Below are 22,002 nucleotides of genomic sequence, written 5' to 3'. Positions count from 1 at the left end.
GTGTAGATGGTGTAGCTGAGCGTGTAAATGGTGTGACTGAGAATGCAGATGTTGTGGCTGAGAGCGTTGATGGTGTGGAGGAGAGTGTAGATTGTGTGGCTGAGAGCGTAGATGGTGTCGCTTAGAATGTAGATGGTGTGGCTGAGAGTGTAGATTGTGTGGCTTAGAATGAAGATGGTGTGGCTTAGAGTGCAGATGGTATTGCTGAGAGTGAAGATGGTGTGGTTGAGAGTGTAGATGGTGTGGCTGAGAGTGTAGATGGTGTGGTTGAGAGTGTAGATGGTGTGGCTGAGAGTGTAGATGGTGTGGCTGAGAGTGTAGATTGTATTGCTGAGAGTGTAGATGGTTTGGCTGAGAGTGTAGATGGTGTTGCTGAGAGTATAGATGGTGTGGCTGAGAGTGTAGATGGTGTGGCTGAGTGTAGATGGTGTGGCTGAGAGGGAAGATGGTCTGGCTTGGAATGTAGATAGTGCGGTTGAGAGAGTAGATGGTGTTACTGAGAGTGTGGATGGTGTGGCTGAGAGTGTAGATGGTGTCGCTGAGAGTGTAGATAGAATGGCTGAGAGTGTAGATGCTGTTGCTGAGAGTGTAGATAGTGTTGCTGAGAGTGTCGATGGTGTGGCTATGGGTAAAGATGGTGTTGCTGAGAGTGTAGATGTTGTATCTGAGAGTGTAGATGTTGTATCTGAGAGTGTAGATGGTGTGGCAGAGAGTGTAGATGGTGTGGCTGAGTTTGTAGATGGTGTAGCTGAGTGTAGATAGTGTGGCTGAGAGTGTAGATGGTTTTGCTGACAGAATAGATGGTGTGGCCGAGAGCGTAGATGGTGTGGCAGAGAGTGTAGATAATGTTACGGAGAGTGTAGATGGTGTCGCTGAGTGTGTAGATGGTGTCGCTGAGAGTGTTGATGGTGTGGCTGAGAGTATAGATGGTGTGACTGAGAGTGTAAATGGTGTGCCTGATAGTGTTGATAGTGTGGCTGAGAGGGTTGATGGTGTTGCGGAGAGTGTAGATGGTGTGGCTGAGAGTGAAGATGGTGTTGCTGAGAGTGTAGATGGTGTCACTGAGAATGTAGCTGGTGTCGCTGAGATTGTTGATAGTGTGACTGAGAGTGTATATGGTGTGGCTGAGAGTGTAGATAGTATTGCTGAGAGTGTAGATGGTGTTGCTTAGAGTGTAGATGGTGTTGCTAATAGTGTTGATGGTGTGGATGAGAGTGTAGATGGTGTGGCTTAGAATGCTGAAGGTGTTTCTTAGAGTGTAGATGGTGTGGCAGAGCGTGTAAATGGTGTGACTGACAATGCAGATGGTGTGGCTGAGGGCGTAGATGGGGTGGCGGAGAGCGTAGATGGTGTTACTGAGTGTAGATAGTGCGGTTGAGAGAGTAGATGGTGTTACTGAAACTGTAGATGGTGTGGCTGAGAGTGTATATGGTGTGGCATAGATTGTAGATGGTGTGGCTGAGAGTGTAGATGGTGTGGCTTAGTTTAAAGATGATGTGGCTGAGAGTATAGATGGTGTGGATAAGGGTAAAGATGTTGTGGCTGAGAGTGTAGATGGTGTATCTGAGAGTGTAGATGGTGTGGCAGAGAGTGTACATGGTGTGGCTGAGAGTGTAGATGGTGTGACTGAGAGTGTAGATGGTGTGGCTGAGAGTGCAGATGTTGTGTCTGAGAGTATAGATGGTGTGGCTGTGAGTGTGGATGGTATTGCTGCGAGTGTAGATGGTGAGGCTGGGAGTGTAGATGTTGTGTCTCAGAGTGTAGATGGTGTGACTGTGAGTGTAGATGGTGTAGCTGAGAGTGAAGATGGTGTGGCTGAGTGTGTAGTTGGTTTCGCTAAGAGTGTAGATGGTCTGGCTGAGAGTGTAGATGTTGTGACTTAGAGTGTAGATAGTGTGTCTCAGAGTGTAGATAGTGTCGCTGAGAGTGTAGATGGTGTGGCTTTGAGTGTAGGTGGTGTTACTGAGAGTGTAGATGTTGTGTCTGAGAGTGTAGATGGTATTGCTTAAAGTGTAGATGGTGTGGCTGAGAGTGTAGATGGTGTTGCTGAGAGTGTTGATGGTGTTGCTGAGTGTGTATATGGTGTAGCTGAGAGTGTTGATGGTGTGGCTGAGAGTGTAGATGGTGTGGCTGAGAGTGTAGATGGTGTTACTGAGAAGGGAGATGATGTCGCTGATACTGTAGATAGTGTTACTGAGAGTGTAGATGGTATCACTTAGAGTGTTGATGAAGTGGCTGAGATTGTACATAGTGTTGCTGAGAGTGTAGATGGTGTCGCTGAGAGTGTAGATGGTGTAGCTGAGTGTGTATATGGTGTGGCTGAGAGTGTAGATGGATTGGCTGAGAGTGTAGATGGTGTGGCTGAGAGTGTAGATGGTGTTGATGAGAGTGAAGTTGGTGTGGCTGAGGTTATAGATGGTGTGGCTGAGAGTGAAGATGGTGTGGCTGAGAGTGTAGATGGTGTGGCTGAGAGTGTAGATAGTGTTGGTGAGAGAATAGATGGTGTGGCTTACAGTATAGGTGGTGCGGCTGAGAGTGTAGATGATGTGGCTGAGACTGTATATGGTGTGGCTGAGAGTGTAGATGGTGTCGCTGAGAGTGTAGATGGAGTCGCTGAGAGTGTTGATGGTGTGGCTGAGTGTAAATGGTGTGCCTGATAGTGTTGATAGTGTGGGTGAGAGGGTTGATGGTGTGGCGGAGAGTGTAGATTGGGTGGGTGAGAGTGAAGATTGTGTGGCTGAGAGTGTAGATGGTGTCGCTGAGAGTGTAGATGGTGTCGCTGAGAGTGTTGATAGTGTGGCTGAGAGTGTAGATGGTGTGGCTGAGAATGTAGATAGTATTGCTGAGAGTGTAGATGGTGTTGCTGAGAGTGTAGATGGTGTTGCTGAGAGTGTTTATGATGTGGATGAGAGTGTAGATGGTGTTGCTGAGAATGCAGAAGGTGTGGCTTAGAGTGTAGATGGTGTAGCTGAGCGTGTAAATGGTGTGACTGAGAATGCAGATGTTGTGGCTGAGATCGTTGATGGTGTGGAGGAGAGTGTAGATTGTGTGGCTGAGAGCGTAGATGGTGTCGCTTGGAATGTAGATGGTGTGGCTGAGAGTGTAGATTGTGTGGCTTAGAATGAAGATGGTGTGGCTTAGAGTGCAGATGGTATTGCTGAGAGTGAAGATGGTGTGGTTGAGAGTGTAGATGGTGTGGCTGAGGGTGTAGATGGTGTGGTTGAGAGTGTAGATGGTGTGGCTGAGAGTGTAGATGGTGTGGCTGAGAGTGTAGATTGTATTGCTGAGAGTGTAGATGGTTTGGCTGAGAGTGTAGATGGTGTTGCTGAGAGTATAGATGGTGTGGCTGAGAGTGTAGATGGTGTGGCTGAGTGTAGATGGTTTGGCTGAGAGTGAAGATGGTGTGGCTTGGAATGTAGATAGTGCGGTTGAGAGAGTAGATGGTGTTACTGAGAGTGTGGATGGTGTGGCTGAGAGTGTAGATGGTGTCGCTGAGAGTGTAGATAGAATGGCTGAGAGTGTAGATGCTGTTGCTGAGAGTGTAGATAGTGTTGCTGAGAGTGTCGATGGTGTGGCTATGGGTAAAGATGGTGTTGCTGAGAGTGTAGATGTTGTATCTGAGAGTGTAGATGTTGTATCTGAGAGTGTAGATGGTGTGGCAGAGAGTGTAGATGGTGTGGCTGAGTGTGTAGATGGTGTAGCTGAGTGTAGATAGTGTGGCTGAGAGTGTAGATGGTTTTGCTGACAGAATAGATGGTGTGGCCGAGAGCGTAGATGGTGTGGCAGAGAGTGTAGATAGTGTTACGGAGAGTGTAGATGGTGTCGCTGAGTGTGTAGATGGTGTCGCTGAGAGTGTTGATGGTGTGGCTGAGAGTATAGATGGTTTGGCTGAGAGTGTAAATGGTGTGCCTGATAGTGTTGATAGTTTGGCTTAGAGGGTTGATGGTGTTGCGGAGAGTGTAGATGGTGTGGCTGAGAGTGAAGATGGTGTTGCTGAGAGTGTAGATGGTGTCACTGAGAGTGTAGATGGTGTCGCTGAGATTGTTGATAGTGTGACTGAGAGTGTATATGGTGTGGCTGAGAGTGTAGATAGTATTGCTGAGAGTGTAGATGGTGTTGCTTAGAGTGTAGATGGTGTTGCTAATAGTGTTGATGGTGTGGATGAGAGTGTAGATGGTGTGGCTGAGAATGCTGAAGGTGTTTCTTAGAGTGTAGATGGTGTGGCTGAGCGTGTAATTGGTGTGACTGAGAATGCAGATGGTGTGGCTGAGGGCGTAGATGGGGTGGCGGAGAGTGTAGATTGTGTGGCTGAGAGCGTGGATGATACCTGGTTGATACCTGGTTGATGGGGTTCTGGGAGTTCTTCTACTCCCCAAGCCCGGCCCGAGGCCAGGCTCGACTTGTGAGAGTTTGGTCCACCAGGCTGTTGCTTGGAGCGGCCCGCAGGCCCACATACCCACCACAGCCCGGTTGGTCCGGCACTCCTTGGAGGAATAAATCTAGTTTCCTCTTGAAAATGTCCACGGTTGTTCCGGCAATATTTCTTATGCTTGTTGGGAGGACGTTGAACAACCGCGGACCTCTGATGTTTATACAGTGTTCTCTGATTGTGCCTATGGCACCTCTGCTCTTCATTGGTTCTATTCTACATTTTCTTCCATGTCGTTCACTCCAGTACGTTGTTATTTTACTGTGTAGATTTGGTACTTGGCCCTCCAGTATTTTCCAGGTGTATATTATTTGATATCTCTCTCGTCTTCTTTCTAGTGAGTACATTTGGAGGGCTTTGAGACGATCCCAATAATTTAGGTGCTTTATTGCATCTATGCGTGCCGTATATGTTCTCTGTATTCCCTCTATTTCAGCAATCTCTCCTGCTCTGAAGGGGGAAGTGAGTACTGAGCAGTACTCAAGACGAGACAACACAAGTGACTTGAAGAGTACAACCATTGTGATGGGATCCCTGGATTTGAAAGTTCTCGTAATCCATCCTATCATTTTTCTGGCTGTCGCAATATTTGCTTGGTTATGCTCCTTAAACGTTAGGTCGTCAGACATTATTATTCCCAAATCCTTTACATGCTGTTTTCCTACTATGGGTACATTTGATTGTGTTTTGTACTCTGTATTATGTTTAAGGTCCTCATTTTTACCGTACCTGAGTACCTGGAATTTATCACTGTTAAACATCATGTTATTTTCTGATGCCCAGTCGAAAACTTTGTTAATATCAGCTTGAAGTTTTTCAATGTCCTCAGCCGAGGTAATTTTCATACTGATTTTTGTGTCATCTGCAAAGGATGATACGAAGCTGTGACTTGTATTTTTGTCTATATCTGATATGAGAATAAGGAAAAGCAGCGGTGCAAGGACTGTACCCTGAGGTACAGAGCTTTTCACTGCACTTGGACTAGATTTTATATGGTTGACAGTTACTCGCTGAGTCCTGTTTGACAGAAAACTGAGTATCCAGCGTCCTACTTTACCGGTTATTCCCATTGACTTCATTTTGTGTGCTATCACGCCATGGTCACATTTATCGAAAGCCTTTGCGAAGTCCGTGTATATCACATCAGCATTCTGTTTCTCTTCTAATGCCTCAGTGACTTTGTCGTAGTGCTCAAGTAGCTGTGAGAGGCACGATCTTCCCGCTCGAAATCCATGTTGGCCTGGGTTGTGAAGGTCATTGGTCTCCATGAAATTGGTGACCTGACTCCTAATCACTCTCTCAAATACTTTTATGATGTGCGATGTTAGTGCAACTGGTCTATAATTTTTTGCCAATGCTTTGCTTCCTCCCTTGTGTAGAGGGGCTATGTCTGCTACTTTAAGTGCATCTGGTATCTCCCCCGTGTCCAAGCTCTTCCTCCACACTATACTGAGTGCCTGTGCTACCGGCACTTTGCATTTCTTTATAAATATTGAATTCCATGAGTCTGGACCTGGGGCCGAGTGCATGGGCATGTTTTCAATTTCTTTTTCAAAATTTAGTGCGCTCGTGTTTATATCAGTTATATTTACAGGGGTTTGAATATCCCGCATAAAGAAATTGTCTGGATCTTCCACCTTCATGTTGTTTATTGGAGTGCTAAACATGTCCTCATACTGCTTTTTTAGGATTTCACTAATTTCTTTGTCATCCTCCGTGTATGAACCTTCACTTGTACGAATAGGTCCAATACTGGCAGTGGTTTTTGCTTTTGATTTCGCATATGAGAAGAAATATTTTGGATTTTTCTTTATTTCCTGAATTGCTTTCTGTTCTAACTGCCTTTCTTCAGTTTCATATGAGTGTTTCAATTTCCGCTCGATTTCTCCAATCTCCCTATTTAAATTATTCCTTCTTTGACGGGAAATTCGTGTCTGCATAAGCAGTTCCGTTATTTTTTTCCTGCGTTTATAGTGTCGTCTGCGTTCTCTTTCTACGTTAGATCTCTTTCTGGCTTTCCTCAAAGGAACATGTTTCAGACAGACTTGATACGCTTCTGAAGTCAGTTTTTCTATTCCTTCTGTAGGACTTGTATTATTTAGAACAGTTCCCCATGGAATGTTTGTAAGTTCCCTGTTTATTATCTCCCAGTCTATCCTTTTATTATTAAAATTGAATTTACTGAATAGCCCCTCTCGCTTTATCAACGTTTTAGGTCTATTCTGAGTATTGATGGTCGCTTGCACTTCAATGAGCTTGTGATCTGAATATTTGGTATCTGATATCGTAATGTCTCTGATAATGTCTTCATTGTTCGTAATGACCAGATCTAGAATATTTTCATTTCTCGTTGGCTCCGATATCTGCTGATTGAGTGAAAGTTTGTCACAGAATCTAAGTAGTTCTGTAATCTGTGGTTGGTTAGGTCCTGATAGATTTCCTGGTATAATATTATTGTTTGCTATTTTCCACAGGAGACTAGGCAAGTTGAAGTCACCTAGGAAGATAATATCAGGTATCGGGTTCTCCAAATTATCAAGGCTATTCTCTATTTTGCTTATCTGTTCTGTGAATTCCTCAGCCGTTGCATCTGGCGGTTTGTATATTAGTATAATCACTAAATTTATTTTCTCTATTTTTAATCCCAGTACCTCTACCACCTCATTTGTAACGTTTAGGAGTTCCGAGCATACAAGGTCTTCCCTAATATACAGACCCACTCCTCCATGTGACCTAATTTTCCTATCACACCTGTATAGGTTATATCCTGGAATCCAGATCTCACTGTCCAACAATTCCCCTGCATGGGTTTCTGTGAAAGCTCCAAATACTGCATTTGACTCCGTGAGGAGGCCATTTATGAACTGTACTTTGTTGTTTGTTCTTGTTTTCAGTCCTTGTATGTTGGCAAAGATGAATGAGGTTACTCTATTAGTGATAGTTTGAATGGGAGACTTTTTCGGCAAGTCCATTAATCGTGGACATAATGAGTTTGTTCTGACCAGTACTGATTGTTGTAGGGCAGTTGTCTGTCGTAGTTGTAGTTCCCTTTCGGTGGGTAATTGTATCTGTAATTCTGGAATGCAAGTGGATCTAGCATCCAGTTCCATACACTCTCCAAGCTGCTCCTTTTGAATTCTCTGCCGGTCTGGTATAAAAAATTTATAGAGTTTCCTCCAAATTCATTATCCTGCTTGCCACTCTTTATGTAGCGTTCCGTCCCTTTCACGTGAAAGTGTGGGCAGCTGAGGTCATAGCATTTTCTGTCCTCCAGTGAGGTTTGGCACATGTCAGGATGGAAAAACCTACATATTGATCCAAATCGACACTCACCTTTCCTAAGCATATTTAAAAAAATTTTGGGATGTTGATAACTGCATTCTAATCCTTTCTTATTACCAGCATATCTATGTCTGCATATGCCCTTTGCATAAAATTTGCATAAGTCTGTCCTTCTGTTCTGAATTGCTCTATCGAGAACCGTCGTGGTGTCTGTACCTATCGAGCTGTCAGTGCTGTCTGGTACACTTTCTAGTTTACTGTCATCTACATCCTGGCCTACTGAGTCAGAGTTTACAACTTCCTGAGTTTCAGCCTCAGTTTCATCCCTGACTATAGCCTCCGCCCCTGGTACATTAGAATTGTTGTTCCTTTCCCACTCCTTCTGGATGGCTGGTAGGCTTCCAATGAATGATGTTTTCCGAGCATGCGTCATGTTATCTAGAAGGTTTTTTTAGGATATTCCAAGCTGGCAGGTCATTTTTACACACCCAGAGCAAGTGGCCAGCTCTCAGTGCCGTAGTGTTACTCACTCCTGTACAAGCTGAATGGAATCTAGTCTTACAGATATAACATTCAATTCCCGTTACCTTCGTCTTTAAGAAGTTGTTACAGTGGCCACAAATTTGTTTATTTACTCCCATATTGCCTTGTTTTGTTGTATATATCTATATATTTATAATATTATATGTATATTGTATATTTGTAACAATATATATGTATATATATTTATATGTTTAATATTATAATATTATATGTATATCGTATATTTGTAATATTATGTATGTTATTTTGTTCAAACTTTATGGCAGGTACTTAGCGTAGGTAGCGAGGCTGGTCCCCCGGTCAGTACAGGTGACCTCTTGTGGCCCAGGTTGATGTCACCAGTTTCCAGTTACCCGATTTATAACCACTGATGCCGCCTCTTGCCACTATTCTATATTTCTAGTGTTCTATATTTATAATATTCACTTCCAACTTATATGTTGTTGTGATACCCGTTCCACATCACTGTTCCACGAATCACCGTTCACTATTTTGTTTTGTTTTGTTTTCCTAATACACGCATGTACACAAAGCCTCGTTCACTGGCTCACACGCGGTCTCCCGTTTATTCTCTATTTAACACAAAGTTCTATTGTTAATGACTATTTTCAATTTTCCAGCGGGTCACTATGCACTTTGTTATGTCTGTAATCAGTAATCCACGGCAGTAGTCCTAAGAATCCCTGTTAATGTCATGATTTTAACGGAGCGCGCACGGTACGTCTACCCCCTCCCTCGACCTCGACTCGAATCTCGGATGGTGTGGCTGAGAGCGTAGATGGTGTTACTGAGTGTAGATAGTGCGGTTGAGAGAGTAGATGGTGTTACTGAGTGTAGATAGTGCGGTTGAGAGAGTAGATGGTGTTACTGAAAGTGTAGATGGTGTGGCTGAGAGTGTATATGGTGTGGCTTAGATTGTAGATGGTGTGGCTGAGAGTGTAGATGGTGTGGCTTAGTTTAAAGATGATGTGGCTGAGAGTATAGATGGTGTGGATAAGGATAAATATGTTGTGGCTGAGAGTGTAGATGGTGTATCTGAGAGTGTAGATGGTGTGGCAGAGAGTGTACATGGTGTGGCTGAGAGTGTAGATGGTGTGACTGAGAGTGTAGATGGTGTGGCTGAGAGTGTAGATAGTGTCGCAGAGTGTAGATGGTGTCGCTATGAGTGTAGATGGTGTGGCTGAGAGTGCAGATGTTGTGTCTGAGAGTGTAGATGGTGTGGCTGTAAGTGTAGATGGTATTGCTGAGTGTAGATGGTGTGGCTGTGAGTGTGGATGGTATTGCTGAGAGTGTAGGTGGTGAGGCTGGGAGTGTAGATTTTGTGTCTCAGAGTGTAGATGGTGTGACTGTGAGTGTAGATGGTGTAGCGGAGAGTAAAGATGGTGTGGCTGAGTGTGTAGTTGGTGTCGCTAAGAGTGTAGATGGTCTGGCTGAGAGTGCAGATGTTGTGGCTTAGAGTGTAGATAGTGTGTCTGAGAGTGTAGATAGTGTCGCTGAGAGTGTAGATGGTGTGGCTTTGAGTGTAGGTGGTGTTACTGAGAGTGTAGATGTTGTGTCTGAGAGTGTAGATGGTATTGCTTAAAGTGTAGATGGTGTGGCTGAGAGTGTAGATGGTGTTGCTGAGAGTGTTGATGGTGTTGCTGAGTGTGTATATGGTGTAGCTGAGAGTGTTGATGGTGTGGCTGAGAGTGTAGATGGTGTGGCTGAGAGTGTAGATGGTGTTACTGAGAAGGGAGATGATGTCGCTGATACTGTAGATAGTGTTACTGAGAGTGTAGATGGTATCACTTAGAGTGTTGATGATGTGGCTGAGATTGTAGATGGTGTTGCTGAGAGTGTAGATGGTGTCGCTGAGAGTGTAGATGGTGTAGCTGAGTGTGTATATGGTGTGGCTGAGAGTGTAGATGGATTGGCTGAGAGTGTAGATGGTGGGGCTTAGAGTGTAGATGGTGTTGATGAGAGTGAAGTTGGTGTGGCTGAGGTTATTGATGGTGTGGCTGAGAGTGAAGATGGTGTGGCTGAGAGTGTAGATGGTGTGGCTGAGAGTGAAGATGGTGTTGCTGAGAGTGCAGATGGTGTGGCTGAGAGTATTGATTGTGGGGCTGAGAGTGTAGATGGTGTGGCTGAGAGTGTTGATGGTGTGGCTGAGAGTGTAGATGGTGTTGCTGACAGTGTCGATAGTGTAGCGGAGAGTGTAGATGGTGTGACTGAGAGTGTAGATGGTGTTGCTGAGAGGGTTGATGGTGTTGCTGAGAGGGTTGATGGTGTGGCTGAGACGGGAGATAGTGTGGCTAAGGGTGAAAGAGGTGTGGCTGAGAGTGTAGATGGTGTGGCTGAGAGTGAAGATGGTGTGGGTGAGAGTGTAGATGGTGTGGCTGAGTGTTGATGGTGTGGCTGAGAGTGTAGATGGTGTGGCTGAGAGTGTAGATGGTGTGACAAGAAGTATAGGTGGTATAGCTGATAGTGTTGATGTTGTTGCTGAGAGTGTAGATGGTGTGGCTGAGAGTGTAGAAGGTGTGGCTGAGAGTGAAGATGGTGTGGCTGAGAGTGTAGATGGTGTCGCTATGAGTGTTGATTTGTGGCTGGGAGTGTAGAGGGTGTGGCTGAGAGTGAAGATGGTGTGACAAGAAGTGTAGATGGTATAGCTGATAGTGTTGATGGTGTTGCTGAGAGTGTAGATGGTGTCGCTGAGAGTGTAAAAGTAGTAGGGATGACATGCCACAGGTCCCCATTTTTTTTTTTTTGCCAGAGGACCCCTGTAGGGATGACATGCCACAGGTCCCCATTTTTTTTTTTTGCCAGAGGACCCCTGTAGGGATGACATGCCACAGGTCCCCATTTTTTTTTGGGGAGCGGACCCCTGTGGACTTGACATGCCACAGGTCCCCATTTTTTTTCAGGTCAAATATCCCCTGTGCGCCCCAAGGGTTTCAGGTAAATTTAGAAAATCCCCTGTGGGCCCCAAGGGTTTCAGGTAAATTTTGTCAGTCACAGATTTTAGAAGTAAGGATTTCTTATGAGAAAAAATAATTTCCGAGACATAGAAGTTTGTTAAGGCCTTATGGGACAAATTCAAATAACGTATGTAGCTCTTTAGGGCTTCCAGGAGAACTCTACGGACATATTTTACATGTTTTCAACTTACAAAATCGTCTATGTAAGCCTTAGTTATTCATATAAATTTAGAAAATCACCTGTGTAAGTCATTGTTTTCAGGGTTTCGTACATCACACCCCCCTCCCTCCCCCCTTACCTCGCAATCTGTCGCCTCACCTGTATTTACTTTAGACGTCAGCCAGCCAGCCAGCCAGTCAGCTCTTAATCTTATCTTATCTTCATAATATCTGGACCGTCCCTCCTCTCTCTCTCTCTCCTTTCATTCAGTTCAACTATTTTCCAACATCGTATGTTTGCTCCTTTTCATTAAGCAAGTCAGTATGTTTGCTCCTTTTCATTAAGCAAGTCAGTTTTACACAAATAAATCATGTTAGTAAGCAAGTTCTAGCTCACGTTCCCCACCTTAGTCCCCTGTCGTATAAAGAATACTATCATTCCAATCCCTCTAAAATTTAAAAATAATCATATTTCAAATGTAGTTCAATACAGTAATTAGTTACCAAGCTCCAGCTCTTGTCCTCCGCCTTAGCTCTCTCTCGTATCTTCGTTAGTAACAGATCAATTCCCCTGAAATTTCTACCCTCTGTATTTCAGACACCGTAAATAAAATCAAGTCAGTTATCGAGCTCCAGCTCTCGTCCCCGCCTTAATTCTCTTTCGTATCTTTGTAAATAACCCATCAATTTCCCTAAAATTAAAAGCAGACATACTTCAAAGTTAGTAAATAAGATCAAGTCAGTTACTGAGCTCCAGCTCTCGTCCCCCACCCTCTTCCACCCTCAAGTCTTTGTAAATAAACCATCAATTTCCCTTAAATTTTTACCCTCTGTATTTCAGACACCGTAAATAAAATCAAGTCAGTTATCGAGCTCCAGCTCTCGTCCCCCACCCTCTTCCACCCTCAAGTCTTTAACCCATCAATTTCCCTGAAATTTTTACCCTCTGTATTTCAGACATAGTAAATATGATGAAAACAATTATAAAACTCTAGCTCTTGTCCTCTGTCCAAGTTCACTCCTGTAAATTCATTACTATCAATCCAAATCCCCCTGAGATTTAAACACCCAACTACATTTTCAGACATAGTAAATAAAAACCAGTTCAGTTATCAAGTTACAACTCTTGTGCCCCAGCTTAGTTCATTTGTGCAAGTTCTTTATTTTCCAACTAAATCACCCTGAGATTTAAGATCACCTTATTTTCTAACGTAGTAAAATTAATCTGGACATTAGCCTTAGATCATCAGACATAAATATATTCGATCAAGTCCGTCTCCAGCGTATCTCTTATCCGAGTATACACATAACCCCAACCTGTTTAATTATCTTTCACCCCCTCCCACCTTCCTCCATCTCATCCAAGTCTCATAAATTTAAAATGTAGCTGTTAATTTGCGTTCTTTCCCCGTTCATAGCATATTCTCTGTAAGTTCAGATCTGTACTTAGTCTTACATATTCTCTACTTCTTTCCAATTTTATACAAGACTTAAACAACTATTACCGTCTCCTCTATCTTATTTAAACATGAGTCATATGTAAATATACCCCGACTCTTTCCATCCAATACAAGTCCTAGCTTGTTCACCGCCCAACTCACTACGCTATTTCTACTCTACATGTTATAGCATGTTTTCCGCTCATCTTGGTACCAACCCTTACAATCTCTCTCTCTCATTCCTTTACATGTCTCAGCATGTTCGCCTCGCATCTTACTACGCTGTCTACTTTACATGTTGTAGCGTGTATTACTGCGTCCCATATCTTATTTAAACATGAGTCATATGTAAATATACCCGACTCCTTCCATCCATTACAAGTCCTAGCTTGTTCACCGCCCAACTCACTACACTGTCTACTTTACATGTTGTAGCATGTTTTCCGCACATCTTGATACCATCCCTTACAATCTCTCAATCCTTTACACATCCCAACTTTCAACCCTTTCTTACAATTTTCCTCCATCCCTCCGCTACATGTTCTTACCCGTTCATTACAGTCCACTACTTATTCTCTAATCATCTCTGTACTAATTCTCAAAACTAGTTGGTTCTGTCATTTTAGTAAGTAAGTAAGTAGATCATCGTTATTAACAACGACAACAACAACAACAACAACAACAGTAACATTACTAATTCACAGTAAGTTACTACTGAGCATTTGGTAGTTATCCATTTTCAAATAAGGTCAATATAAATCATTCTAAGACATCTTCGTACAATTAAAGATACTTGCCCGTGCACTAAGTCATTACTTACAGTAGCATCTTAAGGCATTGTTTTCGTAACTCAGTTTTATTAAACATACACCTTCATTAGTCAAAGGAAAACTTTTCAAGTCATTGTATTCAATATTTCCGTTAAACTTACTACATCATGTCATTATTCGGTTTCATAATTAAGTACTTGTTTCAGTCCTCCAATGTAATAAGCAAATTATTCTATTAAGGATAAAGAAATCTTATTTAGAAGAGACATTAAGTTTATTACAACATTTAACGCATACAAGTGTTTTAGTAGTTATACAGGTATTCAAGAAATCATAAGTGTTCTTAGTAGTTTTACAAGTGTTCAAGAAAATCATATACAGTTATTCTTAGTAGTTATACAAGTGTTCAAGAAGCAATTATATACAAGTGTTCTTAGTAGTTATACAGGTATTTCAAGAAATCATAAGTGTTCAAGAAGCAATTATATACAGTTATTCTTAGTAGTTATACAAGTGTTCAAGAAAAACATATACAAGTGTTCAAGAAATCATAAACACTATAGTCTTATATAGAAATAAACATTTGAATTTATAAAAGAATTATAAGTAAAACATGTATTTGATTTCACACAATGAAACTCACTATCCAGCAAGTTAAAAAATCCATCACATGCACAGCATCCCCCTTCCCCTTCTCCAAAATAGATTAGTTTTTGTCCCTTAAATTCCTTTAAAACATAGAAAGCATCGCTATAAACATTATCATCACAAATCAATTCAGGCCAGGACATTAGAAGTACTTCTCTGTCATTACAATAAGTCCTAACTGCTTCTACAGCGTCCATTTGTTCAACCTCCATCCACTTACTCTCACCCATATTCGAGTAATTATCTGTAGCTCGTACCACATTAGTATGTCTTATCCTAATAAGATTTTCAATAAAGGCCATACCAGAGAAAACACCAAGTACAGGATCCTGTCCTATAAATCTCATCACTGCCTCTATTTCTATCTTTTGGGGGGTATGATATCCTATTTCTGGTCTCATCTTTATTAAATTTAACGGAAAAGATGGAAAGCTCTCCTCCATATGATCAATTAAACTCCAATGTTCATCTTCTTCTGTTTTAGGGTGAATAATACTAAGCTCTTTCACAGTCTTACTATTTACCTGCTGTTGCAGTTCATCCTGGCTCATTATAGTATACACTTCTCGTTCTTCAGAACTCAACTTATTAATAAACCAGTTTGCAGCATTTGGAGAACCAATTTCATCCACAAATTTTCTTATAAAAAATTTATCCTTTAAGTTACATCCTATAGGCACTTCTTCAAATTCTGGAAATATGTATTTAAAACGGGGTTTAGGTCTAAAAGTGCAAATTATTTTATCGCCTTTAAATAACAAAGAAATTTTCTTCATCTCAGCCTTACTAGGAGTTTTCGTCAGCAACAACACTTGACAATTCTCATGTTTCTTGAGTACATCTGTAACACTCTCTTTTAAGCTAAATAAGACTATGTCGCATTTTATCATTGGAAGTTCTTCTTTCAACTTTATAAAATCACGACCAATCAGTATCATTAAAACATTTTCACTTTTGCTAATAAACTTTGCTAGAGCTGGAACAATGTTCTCATGCGTACATTTATCAGTATGTGTCATCACTTTATAAGTCTGTTTTTCCGCCAGGGGCATATTCTTCCACAAAACAGTCGAAGCTGGACTTTGCCATATAGTTTCTGACACAAGATCAGGCATGCTTCCAAACCCCGGTAGACTCTTCACATCCATCACATGGGGTAGATCTTTAAACAAAGAAAAATACAATATTTAACACAGGGACTATTAAATAATCATAACATTTCAAAACTAAAAGATATTCAATAATAAGCAAAATTATATCACAACAAATATAACGAGTACTGTAAGTACACCATACAATAATTACTTACTGTATACAGCAGCCATCGATTCAAGTATGTCTTGTCACTGCTGGACCGAGATGGGGAGTTTATGGCAAGATATATCCCGACCTAGCTTATCACATCGGAGATTGTTACGCTCCGCCCCTCTCTCTTAGCTGTAGTTTCCAAATTAGTTATATGTATTATTTCAGATCTACTAGTTTTAACTATGACATTCTCTTCCGTTTATTAGATCTACCCTCTACTTGTTTCTTCTCTCTCCCAGTCCCCGTAACATCTTCTCCAAGAGGTATACGAACCATTAATAATTCTTTTTTATTATTCTTTAAAACATAAGCTAAATGGGCTAGTCCTGGAAAATAGTGTGTCTCCCATTCTTCTTGTTCTTCTTTACTCCATCCTATTCCGTCATTAAACCCAATACCATATGGAATAATTATACGCTGGATTAAATTATTATTTCTTGCCTGACAACAAATTTGTCTTATTGCAGATTTAAAACTCCAACGTTTAATAATATCTTTCTGTAATCCTAGATCTTCATTAGAGCTACTGTATTGAAGTCCTATAATATGAGGTTTTATTTCTGGTTCTGGAGATAAAGCAAGTACTATACCACCAGGAGTTATATTATTCTGTACCACTTCACACTCGGAAACTTTACTGTAAGGATATTTTTCCCATAACAGTTGTGCAAATCCACCAGATAAATTATGAGAATCGTAGACAAGACAGTCTCCAGGTTTTAGAATTTCATCACTAGTAAAATCAGCATCTATAATACACTTATTCAAACGCTTAAGCTTCACTTGCATGTACATAGAACAATCCATCTTGAAGTAAGACAGAAAAAGTTTCGTACCTCTTCCTATATACTCAGAAAAGTAGAGTTGACATTTAGACATTAAAAAGGGAGAAAATAAACACACGAGTTTCTATTTTGTTATTTAATGTGTAAAAATGTACAATGTATTTAATTTGTAAAAATGTACAAAGTATAAATTATTTACAGACATTATTATTCCCAATCCATCTTCTCTTCTAAATTTGTAAAACTACTACTAACACACATTGTAACATTAGTATCAACAGACGTAGTAACATTAACAGGTGTTGAATTAATTGTATCAGACAACTTAGTGTTGATAGAAGGTGAACTAGCATCAGCGGTAGCAGGCGTAGCATCATCTTCAGGTGTCCTAGCAGCATCAGTAGCATTAGTTGGGGATCCATTTTGAAGAACAGCAATGTATGGAATCTTATTTTCAAAGATGCCGTGGGTGGATGACTGAGGAGGAACGATGTTTTCGGGACGTACTATGAAGAGTACAATACCTCGTTTTCGTAGTTTTTGTCCTATTTTCTCAAGTATAGGCAAATATTTACTTTCCCATACTGCGCAGTTGTCCAAATAACTTGACATGCCAAACCCATATGGAATAATAATTCTCTTAACACATCTTTTAAGAATGAAAACAAGGGCTTCCTTCAGAGCATTTTCAAACCAGCGCCATCTCTGATATTCTGTATCTTTTTCAAGTCCATCGTAAAAATGTTCATCTAAACTTCGTACTTCACACGGAGGATTTTCATATGCTGGTAAAGTTGCAGGTCTACTAGCAAACTGAGTCACTAAACCAATAATAAGGGGTAGATGGGGATCTTCATCCATCCTGTTGTTAAATTCAGGTGGTTCTCCAATATGTATACTGCCAGGGTTACTGCGATAAGATACAACAGCCCTGTTTTTGTAAGGAAAGTTTTCACGATGTAATCTCGCATATGGGTAACGATCCCACAATCCTTGCACAATTTTACACATTTGTACACTCGTAGCATCAAGATCGTACAATAAACAGTCGTGATTATTGTAGACGGGCAGGGAGGCAAAGTCTCCAATAATAGTCTTGATCTCCATAGCCTTGAATATCCAAGCTTGAAGTAGATTCTGACATCCAAGAAGAGGAGGACACCGTAAGAGGTCACTCCGGGGGAAGCATATATACATCTTTAGGCTGCGCGTAGAAACACTGCGCACACAAAAGGTTGCCAAGTGTTACTTGCTCTTCCTCTGCATAATCTCCTCGTTAAACAGTAATTTAACTTCCACTCCGTAGGGTTTTAACTGTTTATACATATCTTCAATAACAGGAAGATAAGTATTTTCCCAAACTTTATCTCTTCGAACACATGTAATCCCAATTCCTGTTGGTATTATAACTCTCATAATTTGAGGAGAGCCCTTGATAAAGTTAAATAAATCTTTCATACCATTCTTGAAGTAGACGAGGCGATTAATGGATGTATCTTCGTTTAATCCAGAGAGCATGTTTCTGTCTTTTGAGTTTTCTATAATTCCCTGAGCAATGTTATTACTTTCTATAGGTAATCCAATACCGTATTGTGTGGCTATAGCAACAATATACGGAAGATTTTCTCCTTTAGAGATATGAATTGTTCCTGGTACTGGACGATCTTCAGGGATACATCTCTTAAGACTGTACAAGGGTCGGCGAACATTATAAGCATCAGCATGAGAATATTTCTTGGCTAAGTCTAGGGCCATTCCTCTGGGAACACAGGATATACAGTTCACTCCGTACACAATACAGGTTTCATTATTACAAAATGAATCGTCGGTTAAATAACCCTGACAAGTTGTCAGAACAGTATCCATGGTGAATTTTTTTCTTCCTCGTAAGGTAGTAGATACGAACCAGATAGTCGTAATAATATCCCTAATGTGAGGTCCGCGCTCTTATATTGGGGGAAATGTAAAAGTTACCACTTATTTGAATATATTAATAAGGATTTTTGTTACCTTAGAGTGATATTATATATTACATTATAACTAATAGTATATTTCATTTTAGGATATAGATGCTTTAAGCATATATTTTAATTAGATTAAATAAGAATTTACTACTAAATTATATATATATATCTATCATTATGTACGGCAGCTACGAATAATGACGTAACAGTATACTTTTAGCGAGATTGCCAAAGTGATGTATTTTTCTAATAAGTCTAATAAATAATGAAAGTAGTTTACTAAGTATTTATATAAGAGCTTTATTTAATTATGAAACTTTAAGGATTTTTAAATAGAGAAGTATTTAGAGGAGATTACTGTCTATTATAAATGAGGAAACTGTTAAATATGTAGCGATGTACGATACTTATTTTAGGGATATATATACTTGCTTATCCTACTCTAATAGTTAGTGCTGCCCTCACACGATGGATCCTTTGTGTGCCAGGAAGTTTTACAGTATAGAAAGCCTTAAATGTGCAGGAGTTAGACTACAAACATTTGTGGATTGGCCCATTAAGTGGTTAAACCCTATTGACTTAGTTGAAGATGGGTTCTATTACCTTCGCAATAGTGATTACTGTTTGTGTGCATTTTGTTATTGTATAGTAGGTGCATGGATTGGTGGTGATACCCCCAGAAGACGTCATAAGATCATTAATCAAGACTGTGCCTTTATTAGAGGCGAGAGGAGTGACAATGTTTCTTTAGAGGTGTCTGAGATAGCTTTCAAATATGGACTGGAATTTGTTTCCCATAAAATAGAACTGGGAAATAAGAAAATAAGTGATAGTAGTAAGTATATATTCTTATGATGTATTCTTATACCAGTCTTATATACTCTGTACAAAACTTGATTGCTTAAATAGATACTTCTTATTCTTCTAAAGAATAATTTACGTAACTACGTTATATTTTTTTAGGTGGTGCTCCTCCTAAGGAAGATCTGGGATTGATCAAATTTAGGAAATCGCTGAATCCAGGATTGGTAACTTATAAATCTCGCCTAGAGACATTTGATATGACATGGCCTGGAAGCGTCAAGCAAACTTCTCATGAGCTGGCAGAAGCTGGTTTTTTTTACTGTGGTATGAAGTGTTTTAACTATTTTAACTTAATAGAGTTATAAGTAAAGAAATAATGAATATTAGTTAAAAGATAGTAACGAGATAATGCTGGATTGTTTTATGGTTTTCAGGTATAAGTGACCACGTCTGCTGCTATCACTGCGCCTGTGGAATACGAAATTGGAGACCAGAAGATGATCCTTGGACGTTACATGCGAGATGTAGTCCAGAATGTGCTTACATTATTCTTGCAAGGGGCAAGGAATTTGTTAAGAATGCTAGATTGACAATACCATTACCTATAAAACCTATAGACAATGATTTAATTAATATCTTAATGGAGGGTATGGATAAGTTCAAACATCTGATTCATAAAAAATTAATACCTGTGGAGAGTATAAGATATGCTTTAAGTGAGTACCTTAAGGAATCCAGAGATTTGTTGCCTTTTATTATACAAAGTAGATGTCTAGAAATGGTGTTGAGGTATATGCAAGAGGGAACAGATATTTATTTACGGGTACGGGACTTAATTTATGAAGCAGTTGATGATAAAAAGGAACAAGAAGTTACGCTTGAAGATCTGGGATTGAAAACTTTACCGGAGACTTGTACTAACACTGATGAAAACAAGGAGTGTATAGAACAATCTTGGGAAGAAGATATTTTATGCAGAGTTTGTATGGATAAAAATATAAATATTGTAATACTACCATGTAAACATATGGTGACATGCAGCGGTTGTCTTTTAGCTCTGAAATGCTGTCCAATTTGTAGAGGAAATATTTTATATATAATAAATCCAATTGCTTCTTGAACACTTATGATTTTCTTGAACACTTGTATAACTACTAAGAATAACTGTATATGTTTGCTTCTTGAACACTTATGAATACCTGTATAACTACTAAAACACTTGTATGCGTTAAATGTTGTAATAAACTTAATGTCTCTTCTAAATAAGATTTCTTTATCCTTAATAGAATAATTTGCTTATTACATTGGAGGACTGAAACAAGTACTTAATTATGAAACCGAATAATGACATGATGTAGTAAGTTTAACGGAAATATTGAATACAATGACTTGAAAAGTTTTCCTTTGACTAATGAAGGTGTATGTTTAATAAAACTGAGTTACGAAAACAATGCCTTAAGATGCTACTGTAAGTAATGACTTAGTGCACGGGCAAGTATCTTTAATTGTACGAAGATGTCTTAGAATGATTTATATTGACCTTATTTGAAAATGGATAACTACCAAATGCTCAGTAGTAACTTACTGTGAATTAGTAATGTTACTGTTGTTGTTGTTGTTGTTGTTGTCGTTGTTAATAACGATGATCTACTTACTTACTTACTAAAATGACAGAACCAACTAGTTTTGAGAATTAGTACAGAGATGATTAGAGAATAAGTAGTGGACTGTAATGAACGGGTAAGAACATGTAGCGGAGGGATGGAGGAAAATTGTAAGAAAGGGTTGAAAGTTGGGATGTGTAAAGGATTGAGAGATTGTAAGGGATGGTATCAAGATGTGCGGAAAACATGCTACAACATGTAAAGTAGACAGTGTAGTGAGTTGGGCGGTGAACAAGCTAGGACTTGTAATGGATGGAAGGAGTCGGGTATATTTACATATGACTCATGTTTAAATAAGATATGGGACGCAGTAATACACGCTACAACATGTAAAGTAGACAGCGTAGTAAGATGCGAGGCGAACATGCTGAGACATGTAAAGGAATGAGAGAGAGAGATTGTAAGGGTTGGTACCAAGATGAGCGGAAAACATGCTATAACATGTAGAGTAGAAATAGCGTAGTGAGTTGGGCGGTGAACAAGCTAGGACTTGTATTGGATGGAAAGAGTCGGGGTATATTTACATATGACTCATGTTTAAATAAGATAGAGGAGACGGTAATAGTTGTTTAAGTCTTGTATAAAATTGGAAAGAAGTAGAGAATATGTAAGACTAAGTACAGATCTGAACTTACAGAGAATATGCTATGAACGGGGAAAGAACGCAAATTAACAGCTACATTTTAAATTTATGAGACTTGGATGAGATGGAGGAAGGTGGGAGGGGGTGAAAGATAATTAAACAGGTTGGGGTTATGTGTATACTCGGATAAGAGATACGCTGGAGACGGACTTGATCGAATATATTTATGTCTGATGATCTAAGGCTAATGTCCAGATTAATTTTACTACGTTAGAAAATAAGGTGATCTTAAATCTCAGGGTGATTTAGTTGGAAAATAAAGAACTTGCACAAATGAACTAAGCTGGGGCACAAGAGTTGTAACTTGATAACTGAACTGGTTTTTATTTACTATGTCTGAAAATGTAGTTGGGTGTTTAAATCTCAGGGGGATTTGGATTGATAGTAATGAATTTACAGGAGTGAACTTGGACAGAGGACAAGAGCTAGAGTTTTATAATTGTTTTCATCATATTTACTATGTCTGAAATACAGAGGGTAAAAATTTCAGGGAAATTGATGGGTTAAAGACTTGAGGGTGGAAGAGGGTGGGGGACGAGAGCTGGAGCTCGATAACTGACTTGATTTTATTTACGGTGTCTGAAATACAGAGGGTAAAAATTTAAGGGAA

General features: G+C 40.1%; 4 protein-coding genes across 4 annotated transcripts; 3 read left to right on the top strand and 1 right to left on the bottom strand.

The window, feature by feature from the left end:
• Positions 1–405: 405 nt before the first annotated feature.
• Positions 406–2,952, top strand: LOC138367181 (fap1 adhesin-like). The gene is made up of 5 exons (XM_069328585.1): positions 406–700; positions 801–1,153; positions 1,485–1,775; positions 2,220–2,647; positions 2,682–2,952. The coding sequence occupies exons 1-5, from the start codon at positions 406–408 to the stop codon at positions 2,950–2,952; spliced, it is 1,638 nt and encodes a 545-aa protein (XP_069184686.1).
• A 406-nt stretch (positions 2,953–3,358) lies between these two features.
• On the top strand, positions 3,359–4,124 carry LOC138367179 (uncharacterized). The gene is made up of 2 exons (XM_069328584.1): positions 3,359–3,646; positions 3,936–4,124. Exons 1-2 carry the CDS (start codon positions 3,359–3,361, stop codon positions 4,122–4,124), a joined length of 477 nt encoding a protein of 158 aa, XP_069184685.1.
• A 5,582-nt stretch (positions 4,125–9,706) lies between these two features.
• LOC138367178 (uncharacterized) lies at positions 9,707–17,424 on the bottom strand. The gene is made up of 4 exons (XM_069328583.1): positions 17,073–17,424; positions 15,191–15,386; positions 9,980–10,941; positions 9,707–9,810 (listed from the first exon to the last, which is right to left on the bottom strand). The coding sequence occupies exons 1-4, from the start codon at positions 17,422–17,424 to the stop codon at positions 9,707–9,709; spliced, it is 1,614 nt and encodes a 537-aa protein (XP_069184684.1).
• Positions 17,425–18,238: 814 nt separating this feature from the next.
• Positions 18,239–20,252, top strand: LOC138367020 (baculoviral IAP repeat-containing protein 8-like). The gene is made up of 3 exons (XM_069328422.1): positions 18,239–19,116; positions 19,245–19,409; positions 19,520–20,252. Exons 1-3 carry the CDS (start codon positions 18,750–18,752, stop codon positions 20,203–20,205), a joined length of 1,218 nt encoding a protein of 405 aa, XP_069184523.1. The 5' UTR covers positions 18,239–18,749; the 3' UTR covers positions 20,206–20,252.
• The last annotated feature ends 1,750 nt before the right edge of the window (positions 20,253–22,002 follow it).

This window comes from Procambarus clarkii, chromosome 21 (genome assembly GCF_040958095.1).
Source record: "Procambarus clarkii isolate CNS0578487 chromosome 21, FALCON_Pclarkii_2.0, whole genome shotgun sequence".
NCBI classification, from domain to species: Eukaryota; Metazoa; Arthropoda; class Malacostraca; order Decapoda; family Cambaridae; genus Procambarus; species Procambarus clarkii.
This window is presented reverse-complemented; position numbering and strand designations above follow the sequence as displayed.

Coding starts and splice junctions, on each gene's coding strand:
- LOC138367181 (XM_069328585.1), top strand. CDS start 406: ATGGTGTGGCTGAGTGTAGATGGTGTGGCTGAGAGGGAAGATGGTCTG. Junction 1,154..1,484: donor TAGATAGTATTGCTGAGAGT/GTAGATGGTGTT, acceptor GGTGTGGCTTAG/TTTAAAGATGATGTGGCTGA. Junction 1,776..2,219: donor AGAGTGTAGATGGTGTGACT/GTGAGTGTAGAT, acceptor GGTATCACTTAG/AGTGTTGATGAAGTGGCTGA.
- LOC138367020 (XM_069328422.1), top strand. CDS start 18,750: ATGGATCCTTTGTGTGCCAGGAAGTTTTACAGTATAGAAAGCCTTAAA. Junction 19,117..19,244: donor TAAGAAAATAAGTGATAGTA/GTAAGTATATAT, acceptor ATATTTTTTTAG/GTGGTGCTCCTCCTAAGGAA. Junction 19,410..19,519: donor AGCTGGTTTTTTTTACTGTG/GTATGAAGTGTT, acceptor TATGGTTTTCAG/GTATAAGTGACCACGTCTGC.
- LOC138367179 (XM_069328584.1), top strand. CDS start 3,359: ATGGTGTGGCTGAGTGTAGATGGTTTGGCTGAGAGTGAAGATGGTGTG. Junction 3,647..3,935: donor TAGATGTTGTATCTGAGAGT/GTAGATGGTGTG, acceptor AGTTTGGCTTAG/AGGGTTGATGGTGTTGCGGA.
- LOC138367178 (XM_069328583.1), bottom strand. CDS start 17,424: ATGGAGATCAAGACTATTATTGGAGACTTTGCCTCCCTGCCCGTCTAC. Junction 10,942..15,190: donor ATTGTTCCAGCTCTAGCAAA/GTTTATTAGCAA, acceptor TTACACTCTCAG/CGACACCATCTACACTCTCA. Junction 9,811..9,979: donor CGACATCATCTCCCTTCTCA/GTAACACCATCT, acceptor CTACACTCTCAG/ACACAACATCTACACTCTCA.